Source organism: Pristiophorus japonicus, chromosome 8 (assembly GCF_044704955.1).
Source record: "Pristiophorus japonicus isolate sPriJap1 chromosome 8, sPriJap1.hap1, whole genome shotgun sequence".
In the NCBI taxonomy this organism is placed as follows: domain Eukaryota; kingdom Metazoa; phylum Chordata; class Chondrichthyes; family Pristiophoridae; genus Pristiophorus; species Pristiophorus japonicus.
Genome location: NC_091984.1, coordinates 62465920 through 62484111, shown reverse-complemented (window position 1 = coordinate 62484111; position 18192 = coordinate 62465920). Strand labels below are relative to the sequence as shown.

The window sequence follows — 18192 nt, the reverse complement described above, 5'->3', positions numbered from 1 at the left end:
TTTAAATGGGCAGCCTCTTATTCTGAGACTATGTTTTAGTTTCCCCAATGAGTGGAAATATCCTCTTTGCATCCACCTTGTCAAGCTGCCTCATTATTTTATATGGGAATCTGGGAAAACAGTGCCATCACGCATGTACCAGTGCCTCTGATGGATAAAAAAACATATCAGGGAGATGCACTGAGCTCTCGGGATGTGCTTATGTGGAGCAATCAAAAAATTTGACGTCCTAAGGCTCAGCTCGAGGATCGAAGCTCTGGGCATAGAGCAGAAGGCATAACCAGTGCCCCTGAAAGAGAGGGTTTGTGTGGGGGAATGTTGTCAAAGATATTAGAAGATTGGAGGGGCAAGGTTGTTATACATTCTACTTTTAGGTGTATATCATGGTTAAGAAAGCGACATGGCCACTCCAAGAACTTTTTTTCAAGGATGTGATCATTTTTTTATGATTTAATTTTTTGGTTGCTTTATGGCAAATATTAAATTTGAGCAGAAACAGGTTACATTTGTCACTAATAAGTTTTTTTTCAACTGCAATTTGTGTTGAGTACAGATGTGGATTTAAAACACTGACATTAATCTTTTTTCTCAGCTAACGACATTAATGACATTCAGAAAATGGCTGCATCAAAAGAACAAATGGAAATTTTTACATTTATGGGTTTTCTACAGGATTGGGACCATGGGACCAAAACTGTCCGACACGGTATATTGAATGATTTCATCAATATGAATAAAGGTAAAACTGGTCCAGAGTTGGAATTACAGTTTGCTCAAGGGGCCAGTTTGTTTCTCACAAGGTTGACAGCATGGCTCAGATTAACGTATCCTTTCCTTTAGACTGAAATTTAACACTGTCTTCTGTCAAATTGTCAGGGAACATTTCATTTTTTACTTAAAAAAATGAGTGATGATCAGGAGGGGAACATTCAGTCGCAATTCACTGTTACAAAACTGGAGAGATTTTTTTGCATATCTTAAAGAATCATATTTTGATTTAGCCACTGCGGACAGAAACCTGTCATGAATTTATCAGACACAGCACAGCACTGCCTGAAAGGGTGGTGGAAGCAGATTTAATTGTAATTTTCAAAAGAGAATTGGATATGTACTTGAAAAGGAATATTTTGCAGGGCAATGTTGAAGAGCACTAATTGGATAGCTCTTTCAAAGAACTGACACATGCATGATGGGCTGAAGTGCTCCCTCTCTGCTGTATGATTCTTTGATAATCAGTGAGAAATAGCTGCTAAGCCAAATAAAGAGGGAAGACCAAAAGCTTAGTCAAAGAGCTGGGTTTTAAGGAGATTGTTAAAGGAAGAGAAGGTGGTGGAGAGGCACTTGGGTTTAGGTAGGGAATACCTGAGCATAGAACCTGGACAACTGAAGGAACAACTGTCAATGATGGAGTGAAGGGAGAGGGATGCAAAAGAGGTCAGAGTTGGTTGAACTCCGAGTTCTCAGAGAGTTGTAGGGCTGGAGAACGGTTACAGAAATAGGACGGAGTGATCATAAGAACATAAGAATTAGGAACAGGAGTAGGCCATCTAGCTCCTCGAGCCTGCTCTGCCACCCAACAAGATCATGGCTGATCTGGCCGTGGACTCAGCTCCACTTACCAGCCCGCTCCCCATAACCCTTAATCCCCTTATTGGTTAAAAATCTATCTATCTGTGACTTGAATACATTCAATGAGCTAGCCTCAACTGCTTCCTTGTGCAGAGAATTCCACAGATTCACAACCCTCTGGGAGAAGAAATTCCTTCTCAACTCGGTTTTAAATTGGCTCCCCCGTATTTTGAGGCTGTGCCCCCTAGTTCTAGTCTCCCCGACCAGTGGAAACAACCTCTCTGCCTCTATCTTGTCTATCCCTTTCATTATTTTAAATGTTTCTATAAGATCACCCCTCATCCTTCTGAACTCCAATGAGTAAAGACCCAGTCTACTCAATCTATCAACATAAGGTAACCCCCTCATCTTCGGAATCAGCCTCGTGAATCGTCTCTGTACCCCCTCCAAAGCTAGTATATCCTTCCTTAAGTAAGGTGACCAAAACTGCACGCAGTACTCCAGGTGCGGCCTCACCAATACCCTGTACAGTTGCAGCAGGACCTCCCTGCTTTTGTACTCCATCCTTCTCGCAATGAAGGCCAACATTCCATTCGCCTTCCTGATTACCTGCTGCACCTGCAAACAAACTTTTTGGGACTCATGCACAAGGACCCCCAGGTCCCTCTGCACCGCAGCATGCTGTAATTTCTCCCCATTCAAATAATATTCCCTTTTACTGTTTTTTTTTCCAAGGTGAATGACCTCACATTTTCCCGACATTGTATTCCATTTGCCAAACCTTAATCCATTCGCTTAACCTATCTAAATCTCTTTGCAGCCTCTCTGTGTCCTCTACACAACCCGCTTTCCCACTAATCTTTGTGTCATCTGCAAATTTTGTTACATTACACTCTGTCCCCTCTTCCAGGTCATCTATGTATATTGTAAACAGTTGTGGTCCCAGCACCGATCCCTGTGGCACACCACTAACCACCGATTGCCAACCTGAAAAGGACCCATTTTTCCCGACTCTGCTTTTTGTTAGTTAGCCAATTCTCTATCCATGCTAATACATTTCTTCTGACCCCACGTACCTTTATCTTCTGCAGTAACCTTTTGTGTGGCACCTTATCGAATGCCTTTTGGAAATCCAAATACACAACATCCATCGGTACACCTCTATCCACCATGCTCGTTATATCCTCAAAGAATTCTAGTAAATTAGTTAAACATGATTTCCCCTTCAAACCAACAAAGGGATTTGAATATAAGGATGAGGATTTTAAATTTGTGGCTTGGGGGACTGTGAGCTAATGTAGATCAGCGAGCACATGGGTGATGGGTGACTGTTAAAAATTGCAGTTAAGGCCACCTACGGTCCAAACACCCAAGGCCCCACCCCACTGCTGGCCAAGAACGGGGAAACACTGATCAAGGACACCAAGGCAGTCAGGGCCCGCTGGAAGGAGCACTTCGAAGATCTCCTTAATCGAGACTCTGCCTTTGACCCGAGTGTTCTCAACTCCATTCCGCAGCATGCTACCCGCCACCACCTCAGTGAGCCCCCAACACTGCACGAGGTAGAAAAAGCAATAAGACAGCTTAAAAACAACAAGGCTACGGGTGTGGATGGAATCCCTGCTGAGGCACTGAAGTATGGCGGAATGGCTGTTGGCGCGAATACATGACCTCATCTCTCTCATCTGGAGGGAGGAGAGCATGCCGGGAGATCTCAGAGATGCAGTGATCGTGACCATCTTTAAAAAAGGGGATGTCCCACTGCGGCAACTACAGAGGAATCTCCCTGCTATCAGCCACTGGGAAAGACATCGCTGGAGTCCTCCTCAACCGTCTTCACCCGGTGGTCGAGGAGCTCCTCCCGGAGTCACAGAGCGGATTTCGTCCCCTACGGGGTACAACGGACATGATTTTTGCAGCGCGACAGCTGCAGTAAAATGCAGGGAATAGCGCCAGCCCTTATACATGGCCTTCGACCTTACAAAGGCCTTTGACACTGTCAACCGCGAGGGTTTATGGAGCGTCCCCCTCCATTTCGGATGCCCCCAAAAGTTCGTCACCATCCTCCGCCTGCTCTACGATGACATGCAGGCCGTGATCCTTACTAACAGATCCATCATAGACCCAATCCATGTCCGGACCGGGGTCAAGCAGGGCTGCATCATCGTGCCAACCCTCTTCTCAATGTTCCTCGCTGCCATGCTCCACCTCAGTTGACAAGCTGGAGTGGAACTAATTTATAGAACCAGTGGGAACCTGTTCAACCTGTGCCGTCTCCAGGCCAGGTCCAAGACCACCCCAACCTCTGTCGTCGAGCTACAGTACGCGGACGACGTCTGCATCTGCGCACATACTGAGGCTGAACTCCAGGACATAGTCGCCGTATTTACTGAGGCATACGAAAGCATGGGCCTTACGCTAAACATCAGTAAGGCATAGATCCTCCACCAGCCTGTCCTCACTGCACAGCACTGCCCCCCATCAAGATCCACGGCGCAGTCCTTTTCTCGGGAGCCTCCTATCAAGAGCAGGCATTGACGACGAGATCCAACACCGCTTTCAGTGCGCCACTGCAGCCTTCGGCCGCCTGAGCAACAGTGTTTGAAGACCAGGTCCTCAAAACTGCCACAAAGCTCATGGTCTGCAGGGCTGTAGTAATACCCGCCCTCCTGTATGGCTCAGAAACATGGACCATGTACAGTAGACACCTCAAGTCGCTGGAGAAATACCACCAACGATGTCTCCGCAAGATCCTACAAATCCCCTGGGAGGACAGATGCACCAACGGTAATGTCCTCGTCAAGGCCAACATCCCCAGCATTGAAGCACTGACCACACTTGATCAGCTCCGCTGGGCAGGCCACATAGTTCGCATGCCAGACATGAGACTACCAAAGCAAGCGCTCTACTCAGAACTCCTTCACGGCAAACGAGCCAAAGGTGGGCAGTGGAAACGTTACAAGGACACCCTCAAAGCCTCCCTGATAAAATGCAATATTCCCACTGACCCCTGGGAGTCCCTGGCCAAAGACCGCCCTAAGTGGAGGAAGTGCATCCGGGAGGGCGCTGAGCTCCTTGAGTCTCATCGTCGAGAGCATGCAGAAATCAAGCACAGGCAGCGGAAAGAGCATGTGGTAATCCAGTCCCGCCCACCCCTTCCCTCGATGACTGTCTGTCCCACCTGTGACAGAAACTGTGGTTCTGTTATTGGAGTGTACAGCCACCTAAGAACTCATGCTAAGAGTGGAAGCAAGTCTTCCTCGATTCCGAGGGACTGCCTATGATGATGATGATGATGATGGGTGACAGGGACTTGGCACGATTTACAGTACAGCAGCAAAGTTTTGGATCAGCTCAAGTTTATTGCAGAAGGGAGGCTGGCCAGGAAAGTACTGGAATAGTCAAGTCTGTAAATTGACAAAAAAAGAAAGAAGACATATTTGCATTAATATATCTTTTATGTCCCAAAGCACTTAACAGCCAAGAAGTACTTTTGAAATGTAGGCCGCGATTTTGCCTACCTCGGCGGGATCAGGGCGGGCGATGTCAGTGGCAGTTCCTGACCCCGCTCCTGTCTCCATCCCGGCTTCCCACACGACTTTCCCCTGATTGGGCTTATTAACAGCGAGGGTCCCGGCCAATTAAAAGGAAGCGGGTCTGATGATGTCACTTGATGATGTGTCATCAGCCAGTTTCCTTAAAGGGACCATGTCCACATTCATTTTGACAGTTGCGCTGTGCAGTGAGATGCTGCAAACACTGACAAACACTGCACCAAGGTGCAGGGCTCCAGCCAGGCTCTCCCATTACTTCCTCCATATGTTTATGGAGGGAGTTGGAGTATGCAGGGAGATTCTCCCAGGAGACCAACGCAGCCTGGTTGCACATTGCACAGGAGGACAGAAGCAGGGATGTTGTCAAAAGGACCAGGCTGCAGTGTCACCAAACCTTTCAATGATCTCAGTAGATCACAAAACATTAGTGCAAAGCCACACTCAACCTCATCCTGCCATGCCACTCATCACATTCCCATCACTCTGCCTTCCCTACCTTACTCCTCCTCATCATAGGCAGTCCCTTGAAACGAGGATGACTTAACCTTACTCCTGCAATCCTTACTCACACCAACTTACCTTGCACCTCCACCCATCCCCATCCCACTAGCCACCCCTCACACTCACCCTCATCCTAGTGCAAGCATACCAACTAACAACATACAAGGGTAGGCACTGTTCATGTAAAGTTTCTGTTAATGTATTGTCAAACATTTAAATCTTTATTTTCAACACTTTGCCTTCTTGAACAGATTTGAGTGCACCTTTGGAAATGGCTTAGTGAGTTGCAGTGAATGGTGAGACATAACTGTAGCCCCTGCAATGGTGATGAGTGTTAAAGGAATGGCATGGGCATTGTAAGGATGCTTCATGGTGTTGGTGTGGGGTGGTGCCAACCTGGCGCATCATGTGGCAGCCAGGGTGTGCTGCGTCAAGTGAAGTAAATCTGGCCATGGTGAGGCCATCTCTGGTCTCCCGGGCAGCAATGTCATCAGGTGCCGATGCCCTGTGTCCTGTGCAGCATCAGATGATTGCGGAGAAGGTTGGTGATGTTGGTGCTGCTGGTGTGCCTGGTGAGGTTGATGTTGTGGTTCATCGCGGTCAGATTCTGCGGGACAAGGTGACAGAGTGTAAATGGTTCCGATCCTGATGGAATAGATACCAGTTGAAGGTGAGATGACAGAAGCACTTTGTCAAAGGTGAGAGATTTCTCCAATGGGGTGAGCCTGGCTAGAGAGTTTGCTACAAAGACTTGCAGCCTGCATAAAGCACAATCTGTCTTCCAAGGGGAGAAACCAAAGAGTCTCTGGGTTTGGAAAGTGTGCAGGTGTAAATTGTGAGGTTTTATACAAGTTTTAACTATGTCACCAATCATCTGCTTCAATGGCCACTCGACCTCCGCCTCAGAGGAACAGACAGGGTACAGGAGTAGCGTGAAATCTGTGGGCGAGCTGTTAAAGTCAAAAGGTGGGTTGACAGCGGGTTCCTGACCCACGATCAATCTTTATCAATTTCCCCGCCGACCCACCCCTAGTCCCGCCCACTGAGCACAGCAAACTCACAGCCATAGTCACTGATGTAATGTAGGAAATGCAGTAGCCAGTTTGCCTTCCACAAGATCCCACAAACAGCAAGGTGATAACGACCAGATAATCTATTTTTCGCTGTTGGTTAAGGGATAAATGTTAGCCAGGACACTGGGCCGTACTCTCCTGCTCTTCTTTGAAATAGTGCTATCGGGTCTTTTATGTTCACCTGAGCGAGCAGATGGGTTTAATGTCACATTCGATAAATGGCACCTCCAACAGTGCAGTAATTCCTCAATACTGCACTGGAGAGTCAGCCTAGATTTTTGTGCTCAAATCCCTGCACTGGAACTTGAACTCACAACCAGAGTGCTACCACTGAGCCACAGCTGACATCTAAATGTATGGATGGAGGTTTTGGCAGAAGATGAGGCAGGAATGAGACAGGTGGTAATACAGAGGTTGAAATAGCCATTTTTTTGATGGAGAGGATTATGGGGTACAAAGCTCAGCTTGAGGTCAACAAGGACACCGAGGTTGCAAACAGTCTGATTCAACCTGAGACAGCAGTCGAGAAGGAGGGTGGAATTAGTGGTGACAGGGTTTGTGTGGGGGCCAAAGATGATGGCATTGGTCTTCCTAGTGTTTAACTGGAAGAAATTGCAGCTTATCCTGGACTGGATGACGGACAAAGAAGCTGACAACACAGAGGCAGTGGTTTGGAGAGGCAGACTTGGGTGTCATCAGTGTAGAGGTGTGTTGTATATGCAGACTATGGATGTACTCTCTGTGTAGTCACTGTGTGGTTGCATAAGATGGAGACTTGTTTACCTGATGTAATATCAATAAGGTTTACACTGTGTATATACATGCTGGCACCACTAGAGGGTGTAACTGGTGGAGACTGGGGGTTTCCTGCCCTGGTGGCAGAGGCTGTCCACCAGAGGGCACTGCAGTGTGCAGGGCCCAGTATAAAAGGCTGCACACCATGCTTGTGCCTCATTCTGGAGTTTGGAATAAAGGACCAAGGTCATGACAGTTTGAGTACAACACATCGCCTCGTGGAGTCATTCATAAGTATATCACAGACATAACAAGGTGGAAGCTGACCCCATGTCTTCAGATGATTTCTCCAAGCGACAACATCGAGATAAGGAAGAGGCAAAGGCCAAGGATAGATTGTTGGGAGACTCCAGAGGTTATGGTGTGGGAGCAGGAAGAGAAGCCATTGCTGGTGATGCTTTCATTATGATTCAATAGGTAAGAGCGGAAACAAGCAAGAACAGTCCTATTGAGCTGGACAATGTAAAAGGCATTGGGGGAGAAAGGTGTAGTCAACTGTTTAAAGGCTGCAAAGAGGTCAGGAAGGACAAGGAGAGATAGTGTATCACAGAGGATGTCATTAGTTTGATTAGGACTATTTCAGTGCTGTGTCAGGGTGGCAATTTGATTGGAGAGATTCAAACATGGAGTTGTGAGACAGATGGGCACTGATTTGGAGGGCAACACGTTCAAAAATTTTGGAGAAGGGAGGCTGGAGATGGGGCAGTCAATTGCAAGAACAGGGGTCAAGAGTATTTTTTTTGCAGCAAAATGGTGGGTAATGCAGCAGATTGGCGATTGGTATGGCAGATTTAGCAATAGTTGGGAGGGCAGCTTGTGGAGTTTAGCGGCAGTTATAGAGATTGCTCTTTAATAGAACTTCAGGTGTTTCTGGGGGGTGGCCGTACTGTGAAGTGTAACATGGGGCTTGGTAGGATTGGGGATGGAATAAAGGGTTTGATTTACTGTATGATTGCTGGGGTCTGGTAGTAGTGGTAGGATGACCTAGAATTTGGTTTGCTGTATTGGCTTGGCTGTAGTGGGAGCAGGCTCCGTTGTTTGGCAGTAGTGGGTCTAGGATATGTAACATCATCGGGTTGGTCGCAGGTGTCTTTGAGCATTGAATGGGAGGGGTCGGGGTAGGGATTGGTAACAGTTTGTCAGCACTTTGCAGACGAAGTGCTCAAATGTTCCAGCACTGTGGTGTGTGCTGCGAGAGTAGAAGGGGTTCAGTAGTAGTGAATGAATTTGTTAGGGTCTAGAGGTTGAAAAACATATATTTTTTTATTTTTTTAATACATTCCTGGGATGTGGGCATCGCTGGCAAAGCCAGCATTTATTGCCTATCCTTAATTACTCTTGAGAAGGTGGTGGTGAGCCACCTTCTTGAACTGCTGCAGTCCGTGAGGTGAAGATGCTCCCACAATGCTGTTCGGGAAGAAGGAATGTCGATATATTTCCAAGTCAGAATTGTGTGTGACTTGGAGGGAAATCTGCAGGTGATGGTGTTCCCATGTGCCTGCTGCCATTATTCTAAGGTGGTAGAGTTCGCGGGTTTGGGAGGTGCTGTCGAAGAAGCCTTGGCATGTTGCTGCAGTACATCTGGTAGATGGTATACACTGCAGCCATGGTATGCCGGTGGTGGAGGGAGTGAATGTTTAAGGTGGTGAATGTGCTGCCAATCAAGCGGGCTGCTTTGTCCTGGATGGTGTCGAGCTTCTTGAGCGTTGGAGCTGCACCCATCCAGGCAAGTGGAGAGTATTCCATCATATTCCTGACTTGTGCCTTGTAGATGGTGGAAAGGCCGTGGAGAGTCAGGAGGTGAGTTGCTCGTGGCAGAATATCCAGCCTCTCTCCTGACCTAACCAGTTAAGTTTCTGGTCAGTGATGTTGATGGTGGGGGGTTCGGCAATGGTAATCCCATTGAATGTCAAGGGGGGGTGGCTAGAATCTCTCATTGTTGATGATCATTGGCACTTGTGTGGCATGGATGTTACTTGGCAATTATCAGCTTGGGGGAGGTACCATCAAGAGGTCTCTGGGTCTGAAATACTGGGGTAGGAGACTCAGAATTTGGTAGTATTAAGAATGGGATTTCAGGATGCCATATGATTGGAAGGGTGTTTATGGGATTTAAATGCAATGAAAGGGAGTCCTGGATTCTGGGAGCATTTAGTTGAATGCAAAGAAATGCCACTATTGGTGGTGGGAGAGGCCCAGAAGAATGTAGCCTGACTTGTTCCAACCAGTTTATAAGTACAACGTTCATTGTTACTGTATGTCCTGTTCTCTCTCTCTCTCTCTCTCTCTCTCTCTCTCTTTCTTTCCTGATCTTCTCTTTGTTGTCTCTCTGTCTCTGCTCCACTTTTTTCTGCACTCTTCTACTTTTTTCTCATTTGATTCTATCATTTTTTTTGGTCACAGAATGCTGTTGGCCAAAACATCATTGTGGGGAATTGGGAGTGTTTTGCCCAGGGCTTCAGGCTGGTCAGTGCAGAAGCTGGAGTTGTCTGTCTGTTTCTCTCGCTCCCTCTCTGGCAGTCTGGTTTGGGAATGGTAGAGAGAGTAAAACAAAAAAACCTCTCTGTACTACTTCTGTGCTGTGACATTTTATGATTCTACTGTTTGAAAAAGCCAATAGTTATGGACAGTCCTTAAAATAATTCTAATGTATGCATATTTAATTAATAAAAAAGAACTAAGATATTAAATTATGTAGTTTATATATTTACTAGAAGTTGGGAGCACTGTTCTATTGTGCCATATAACAGGAGAACAACAAATATTTCTTAAGTACTTAACTTCTTTGAACAGCTACATGGTTGGTACCTGTGTAACTGAGCAATTACAAGCCATTGGAGTATTTTTATCAGCAACAAGTGGGTAAGCATTAATTCAATCGTGGCAATAATATTTTTTAAATGTTGATATCATCAATAGTTCTTGATTTATTTTTGGTGAGGATATGAACCGTCTAATTGTCACCCTGAGGCACGTGCCAGCTGTTGCTTGGAAATAAGGCCCTGATCCAAGGTAATCGTGATTGCTACTTTGAGCCGCTGCTAGAAGGTGGGCAATAATTCTGTCACTCGCTTTCTCCGCATCTAGAGAAAAGTTATTATCCTCCACTCTATATTTTTTTGGTTAAGTGCAGTTGAGATTGAGAACTTGGCAACACCACTAATCACATCTGTGGCTTCCACTGTCTTGGCATTGTAATGGACTACAGCCCTGAATAGTTCTAATTCTTGCCTAATCAGGATAACAATTACTGTAACTGTTAATATAGAATATTATCTATCAACATACCTATATATACTTACATTACACAGTAACAACATATCATTCTGTCAATCCTGTTGTTGTATAAGTTTTTTTAGTTAGATGTTTTGAATTGAACTGTTCCTTTCTGGTTGGTGTAGATAATCTAAGTATATTCACTAGAGTCTACAGAGCACATTTTTATTTATATGAAGACTGGTTATTTACTTTTTTAAAAACAAAGTCTGTCTATGTATGTGTAAGTATTAGATAAATTATTGTTCTTAGACAATTATACTGTGTTTAAACATCTGAATTTTACATTTATTTCAGCCATCGATATCTGGTGGAGGTTTTAGAAGTTGGTGGCCTTTTAACTTTTCTGGAGATTCTGAGACTAAAACAATTGCGAGAAGATAACAAACAAGAAGCATTAAAATTACTTCAAATTATTGCGAATGCTGGACGAAAGTACAAGGAACTAATCTGTGAAAGCTATGGTAATCTAACACATTGGCTCTGGTTTTGTAGTGCTAGCTGGACCTTCCCACCCCCCCCCCCCCCCCTCCCCCCAAATGAGCTAACCTAACCCTATATAAGAACATAAGAATTAGGAGCAGGAGTAAGCCATTCGGCCCCTCAAGGCTGCTCCGCCATTCAATGAGATTCATGGCTGATCTTCTACCTCAACTCCACTTTCCTGCACTATCCCCATATCACTTGATTCCCTTAATATCCATAAATCTATCAATCTCTGACTTGAATATGCTCAAAGACTGAGCCTCCACAGCCCTGTGGAGTAGAGAATTCCAGAGATTCACCATTCTCTGAGTGAAGAAGTTTCTCCTCATCTCAGTCCTAAATGGCCGACTCCTTATTCTGAGACTGTGACCCCTGGTTCTAGACTCCTCAGCCAGAGGAAACATCCTTCTTGCATCTACCCTGTCAAGCCCTGTAAGAATTGTGTATATTTCAATGAGATCACCTCTCATTCTTCTAAACTTGAGAGAATATATGCCTAGTCTACTCAATCTCTCCTCATAGGACAATCCCCCCATCCCAGGAATCAGTCTGGTGAACCTTCGTTGCACTCCCTCAATGGCAAGTATATCCTTCTTTCGAACATAAGAACTAGGAGCAGGCAATTTGACCCCTCGAGCCCCATTTAATAAGATCATGGCTGATCTGATCTTGGGCTCAGCTCCATTTCCCTGCCCGCTCCACAAAACCCTTCACTCCCTTATCATTCAAAAATGTGTCTTATCTCCACTATATATTCAATGACCCAGCCTCCATAGCTCTCCGGGCCAGAGAATTCCACAGATTTACGACTGAGAAGAAATTCCTCCTCATCTCCGTTCTAAATGGGCGACCCCTTATTCTTAAACTATGCCCCCTAGTTCTAGATTCTCCCACGAGTGGAAACATCCTCTCTGCATCTACCTTGTCGAGTCTCCTCAGTATCATATGTTTCAATAAGATCACCTCTCATTCTTCTAAACTCCAATGAGTATAGGCCCAAACTGCTCAACCTGTCTTCATAAGTCAAACCCTTCATCTCAGGAATCAACCTAGTGAACCTTTTCTGAACTGCTTCCAATGCAGGTATATCCCTCCTTAAATAAGGAGACCAAAACTGTACGCAGTACTCTGTGTAGTTTCACCAATACCTTGTACAGTTGTAACAGGACTTCCCTGCTTTTATACTCAATCCCCCTTGCAATAAAGGCCAACATTCTATTTGCCTTCCTGATTACTTGCTGTACCTGCATACTAACCTTTTGTGTTTCATGCACAAGGACACCCAGGTCCCTCTGTACTCCTTTTTTTTTAAACAGGGGCATTACATTTACAGTTTTCCAATCTGCTGGGACCTCCCCAGAAACCAGGGAATTTTGGTAAATTACAACCAATGCATCCACTATCTCTGTAGCCACTTCTTTTAAGACCCTAGGTGCAGGCCATCCAGTCCAGGGGACTTGTCCACTTTTAGTTCCATTTATTTTACCAAGTACTTTTACTTTGGTGATGGTGACTGTATTAAGTTGCATCCTCCCTATAGCCCCTTGATTGTCTATTATTGAGATGATTTTAGTATCTTCTACCGTGAAGACCGATACAAAATATTTGTTCAAAGTTTCTGCCATTTCCCTGTTGCCCATTATTAATTCCCCAGCTTCATCCTTTGGGACTAACGTTTACTTTAGCTACCCTCTTCGTTTTTATATACCTGTAGAAGCTCTTACAATCTTTTTATATTTCTTGCTCGTTTACTCTCATAATCCACCTTCTCTCTTTATTATTTTTTTTAGTCCTTTGCTGGTTTTTAAAAATGTCCTAATCTTCTGGCCTCCCACTAATCTTGGCCACATTGTATGCCATTGTTTTCAATTTGATGCCATCCGTTTACTTCCTTAGTTCTCAAAGTCTTTCCTTCTCACTGGAATATATTTTTGTTGAGCGTTATGAAAAATCTCCTTAAATGTCTGCCACTGTTCATCAACCGTCTTACACTTTAATCTATTTTCCCAGTCCACTTTAGCCAACTCTGCCTTCATACCTTTGTAATTGCCTTTATTACGTAAAGAGACCAAAACTGTACACAACATTCCGATTATGGTCTCACCGGGGCCCTATAATTGCAGTAAGACATCTTTACTCTTCTACTCAAATCCTTTTGTAATAAAGGCCAACATACCATTTGCTTTCTTAATTGCTTGTTGTACCTGCATGTTAACTTTCAGTGATTCGTGTACAAGGACAGTCTTTCAATTAAATTTTTCTTGTGACCTTAAAAGGCCTTCCCTTACATTCACTTTGAACCGTGTTACATGCCTCCGCATCTGATAATACAGGGAGCTGGCACTCAATGTCCCTCAGTGTGTCAGGCACTCACCAGCACATTATCAGACATGTGGTTGCTTACAACTGTCTGTCTTGCACAAATCTGCCCAAATCAATAAATAGGATGAAAGAGTGGATTTTCCAGATGAAATATATTTACATAATGGTTTATATAGCTATTTAATTACTTTGAATATTAAATCAAATTTGACATCACTAAACTATGAACAGGGGCATAACACACTTCTCTTGTAGGAATTGTTGTGGCTTTTGTTGAAACCCCCTCTTTCCCCCCCCCCCCCCTCCCCTCTCCAAATTCAAGTTGTTTGCTACTGATAATAGGAAGGGGTTACACAATATGCATTACTTTTCAATTATTTGGTGGATGATGGATGCCTCCTCTACATTTAGTTAATGGCAGTTTTTGCTAAAGAATAAATGGGGAAAGCCCGCCAAACAACAAATTAGCCAAATTATACTCTTATAACGAGTCCAGCGTGGAGGGGATGTGGGGATGTTTGTGGGGCAATGTGACATTTTGCAAAAGATGAGAAAATGAATGAATGAAGGATAGAATTATCAACGTCCACTATATCATTAGGGGGATCTACTAAGTGGAAGATGGGTACATTCATACAGAGGGGTGGTGGGGATTGGTGAGAATCATCTTTGCAATGTTGTAATTGCACACTTGCTAGCAGCTGTTTCAGAGCGACAGCAAAAGAGGATAGAGAGTTGTTTAACTATAGAATCATGTTCTGTCCCTCTGTGCAACAGTATATTGGAAAGAAAGAAAAACAGCATGCTGGAGTGCCAAAGTGGCACATTATGGTGTTGCCTTGCCTGTATAAATACTGTTAAATGCATTCTGCAATAACTTGCATGGCAATAATAATTTGGCCTTCCCTTTTAAAATATTTTATTTTTAATTAAGGTGTGAGAAATGTTGCAGAGTGTTTGGCAAACTCAAAATCAGAAAAGACCCAAGAACAGGCTCAGATCTTGTTGGAATTACTAGCCCAAGGCAACCCAAAGTATCAACTGCAAGTTTACAAAGGACTGATTGCATTATTGCCATGCACCTCCCCAAAGGTACAACAACTGGCTCTTCATACATTGAGGACTCTACAGGTAAGAAACAATAATTGTAAGTCTGCATATAATTAATAATAGGAACAGTAAATGATAACACTATTCACCCATAGTGTTTCAAATTGGATTTAATCTAAAATCGGGGTAAATGATCTGCATAGTTTGCAATACCTTAATTTGTTTAATGTTGTCCTTTTATTTTTAATTTTAATATTTTTGTTCATTTTTTGTTTTTTTCTGCCCTCTATTAGTCCCTTTCATCTCTTTTTAGCCAGAAGGGGAGCCAGTGCCCTGCACTAGGTCTCCTTTATCACAGTGTGATATTAGGTACAGAACAAGATTCAACAACAGCGGGTTTTTATAGTTTCCTATTAAATATGGAGTTCTGCAAATTTGTAATATAAACCAGAATTTTCTTCCTTTTTTATTCTTTATTGATGGCCAATTGCATGGCTACAGATTTTGTGTATTGGTTTTAACACAATCAGCTATTTTCAGAGAGTGGAAAAGAAATAGAAATGTGCCAATCACCAACAGAATTTTAATAATCACTCTTACTAGTCATATGCCTATATTAAATATCACTATTTTGACTAGCTTTTTCCCCCTAAAATACTGACAAATTCCTGAGTTTTCTGTCATTCCTCCTTGTTCGGTAATCCAGAAGCTTCAGCTGGTGGACTCTCTGCTCGACGAGATATGAAGGGGGCCGAAGCTCCCCTCTTCTCCCCCCCCCTCCCCCTCTTCCTCCCTCCCTCCCCCTCTCCCCCTCCCCTCTTCTCCCCACCTCCCTCCCCCTCTTCTCCCCACCTCCCTCCCCCTCTTCTCCCCACCTCCCTCCCCCTCTTCTCCCCACCTCCCTCCCCCTCTTCTCCCCACCTCCCTCCCCCTCTTCTCCCCACCTCCCTCCCCCTCTTCTCCCCACCTCCCTCCCCCTCTTCTCCCCACCTCCCTCCCCCTCTTCTCCCCACCTCCCTCCCCCTCTTCTCCCCACCTCCCTCCCCCTCTTCTCCCCACCTCCCTCCCCCTCTTCTCCCCACCTCCCTCCCCCTCTTCCTCCCCACCTCCCTCCCCCTCTTCTCCCCACCTCCCTCCCCCTCTTCTCCCCACCTCCCTCCCCCTCTTCTCCCCACCTCCCTCCCCCTCTTCTCCCCACCTCCCTCCCCCTCTTCTCCCCACCTCCCTCCCCCTCTTCTCCCCACCTCCCTCCCCCTCTTCTCCCCACCTCCCTCCCCCTCTTCTCCCCACCTCCCTCCCCCTCTTCTCCCCCCTCCCTCCCCCTCTTCTCCCCCCCTCCCTCCCCCTCTTCTCCCCCCTCCCTCCCCCTCTTCTCCCCACCTCCCTCCCCCTCTTCTCCCCACCTCCCTCCCCCTCTTCTCCCCCCCTCCCTCCCCCTCTTCTCCCCCCTCCCTCCCCCTCTTCTCCCCCCCTCCCTCCCCCTCTTCTCCCCCCTCCCTCCCCCCCCCTCTTCTCCCCCCCTCCCTCCCCCCCCTCTTCTCCCCCCCTCCCTCCCCCCCTCTTCTCCCCCCCTCCCTCCCCCCCCCTCTTCTCCCCCCCTCCCTCCCCCCCCCTCTTCTCCCCCCTCCCTCCCCCCCCTCTTCTCCCCCCCTCCCTCCCCCCCCTCTTCTCCCCCCCTCCCTCCCCCCCCTCTTCTCCCCCCCTCCCTCCCCCCCCCTCTTCTCCCCCCCTCCCTCCCCCCCCTCTTCTCCCCCCTCCCTCCCCCCCCCTCTTCTCCCCCCCTCCCTCCCCCCCCTCTTCGCTCCCCCCTCCCTCCCCCCCCCTCTTCTCCCCCCCTCCCTCCCCCCCCTCTTCTCCCCCCCTCCCTCCTCCCCCCCTCTTCTCCCCCCCTCCCTCCTCCCCCCTCTTCTCCCCCCCTCCCTCCCCCCCCCCTCTTCTCCCCCCCTCCCTCCCCCCCCCTCTTCTCCCCCCTCCCTCCCCCCCCCTCTTCTCCCCCCCTCCCTCCCCCCCCTCTTCTCCCCCCCTCCCTCCCCCCCCCCTTCTCCCCCCCTCCCTCCCCCCCCCTCTTCTCCCCCCTCCCTCCCCCCCCTCTTCTCCCCCCCTCCCTCCCCCCCCCTCTTCTCCCCCCCCTCCCTCCCCCCCCCCCTCTTCTCCCCCCCCTCCCTCCCCCCCCCCCTCTTCTCCCCCCCTCCCTCCCCCCCCCCTCTTCTCCCCCCCTCCCTCCCCCCCCCTCCCTCCCCCCCCCCCTCTTCTCCCCCCCTCCCTCCCCCCCCCTCTTCTCCCCCCCTCCCTCCCCCCCCCTCTTCTCCCCCCCTCCCTCCCCCCCCCTCTTCTCCCCCCCTCCCTCCCCCCCCTCTTCTCCCCCCCTCCCTCCCCCCCCCTCTTCTCCCCCCCCTCCCTCCCCCCCCCTCTTCTCCCCCCCTCCCTCCCCCCCTCTTCTCCCCCCCCTCCCTCCCCCCCCTCTTCTCCCCCCCTCCCTCCCCCCCCCTCTTCTCCCCCCCTCCCTCCCCCCCCCTCTTCTCCCCCCCTCCCTCCCCCCCCTCTTCTCCCCCCCTCCCTCCCCCCCCTCTTCTCCCCCCCTCCCTCCCCCCCCCTCTTCTCCCCCCCTCCCTCCCCCCCCCTCTTCTCCCCCCCTCCCTCCCCCCCCCTCCCTCCCCCCCCCTCTTCTCCCCACCTCCCTCCCCCCCCTCTTCTCCCCACCTCCCTCTCCCTGAAAACAGGGCACACGCACTCCGTTTCTATGGTTTTTACTGCCTCAGTGGTTGAGGTGGCCTTTTGAGTGAAATTCCGCTCTTTGTTTTTATTCAGTCTGATCCGGAAGTCGCTCTAAATGGGGCCGGATATGCAGCGGTGACACCACGAGAGGGGCGGAAGTTCGGGGCCGTGCGGAATGGCTGCCGCGATGACGTCATCACGGCGCCGTGTCACCATGGCTCTCCTTCACTTAAAGGGGAGAGCCTGCACGATCTTTAAACTTCAGTCCACTGGGCCACCAGGGAGGGTTTCGGCCGGCCCAGCGGCCTGGCACCCAAACTTGGGGGCATAATTGTCGGGCTGACAACAAAAAAACATGGCAACGGCAGTGTGTCCTCCCCTTTAAGGGGAGCCGTGCTGCCATTGCAGAAGGCCTCGGCCTCACTGGACCGCTGCGAAAAAGCTTGTTTTGGCACTGTCGGTCGGGCCGAAGATTTTCACGGCAGAATTTTGCCAACAGGCAGGTAGATTGGCGATGCGCACTGTAATGACGCACTTGGCACGGATCGGCAGCAGCGGAACGGTGGAGGGGGGAGTGGGTTACCGCCGGGATAACACTGGAGTGGAATTTTGATAATGGCGGCCATTACACAAAAAGTCGGCGGCCATTGCACTCTGCAGCGTGGCTGCCGCTTTCTGGTATTAAAAGGCCTTAAGGAAAGGGGCAATTTCGGCTCCATGTCTGTCTATGATGGGCCAGGAGAAGGGTAGCAATATGCTTGTGCATTTTAGGGTAATTTATGGTGCTATCAGAGCATTTGGAAGGACTCAAAACATTCATTTCAACTTCACCAACTACTGATAATCCTGCC

General features: G+C 47.9%; 1 protein-coding gene across 3 annotated transcripts in view; it reads left to right on the top strand.

Annotated features, from left to right (window-relative positions):
* The window catches only part of LOC139268542 (armadillo-like helical domain containing protein 1), a 65675-nt gene that overhangs the window by 907 nt on the left and 46576 nt on the right, over positions 1 to 18192 (top strand). For all 3 annotated transcript variants that reach the window (XR_011594052.1, XM_070886851.1, XM_070886850.1), the window contains exons 2-5: positions 593 to 824; positions 10286 to 10354; positions 11066 to 11232; positions 14511 to 14707. Coding sequence is in view for 2 of the 3 variants with exons in the window: in XM_070886851.1 (XP_070742952.1) it covers positions 619 to 824; positions 10286 to 10354; positions 11066 to 11232; positions 14511 to 14707 (639 nt within the window). In the remaining variant the exon portion in view is untranslated. The remainder of the gene's footprint in view (positions 1 to 592; positions 825 to 10285; positions 10355 to 11065; positions 11233 to 14510; positions 14708 to 18192) is intronic.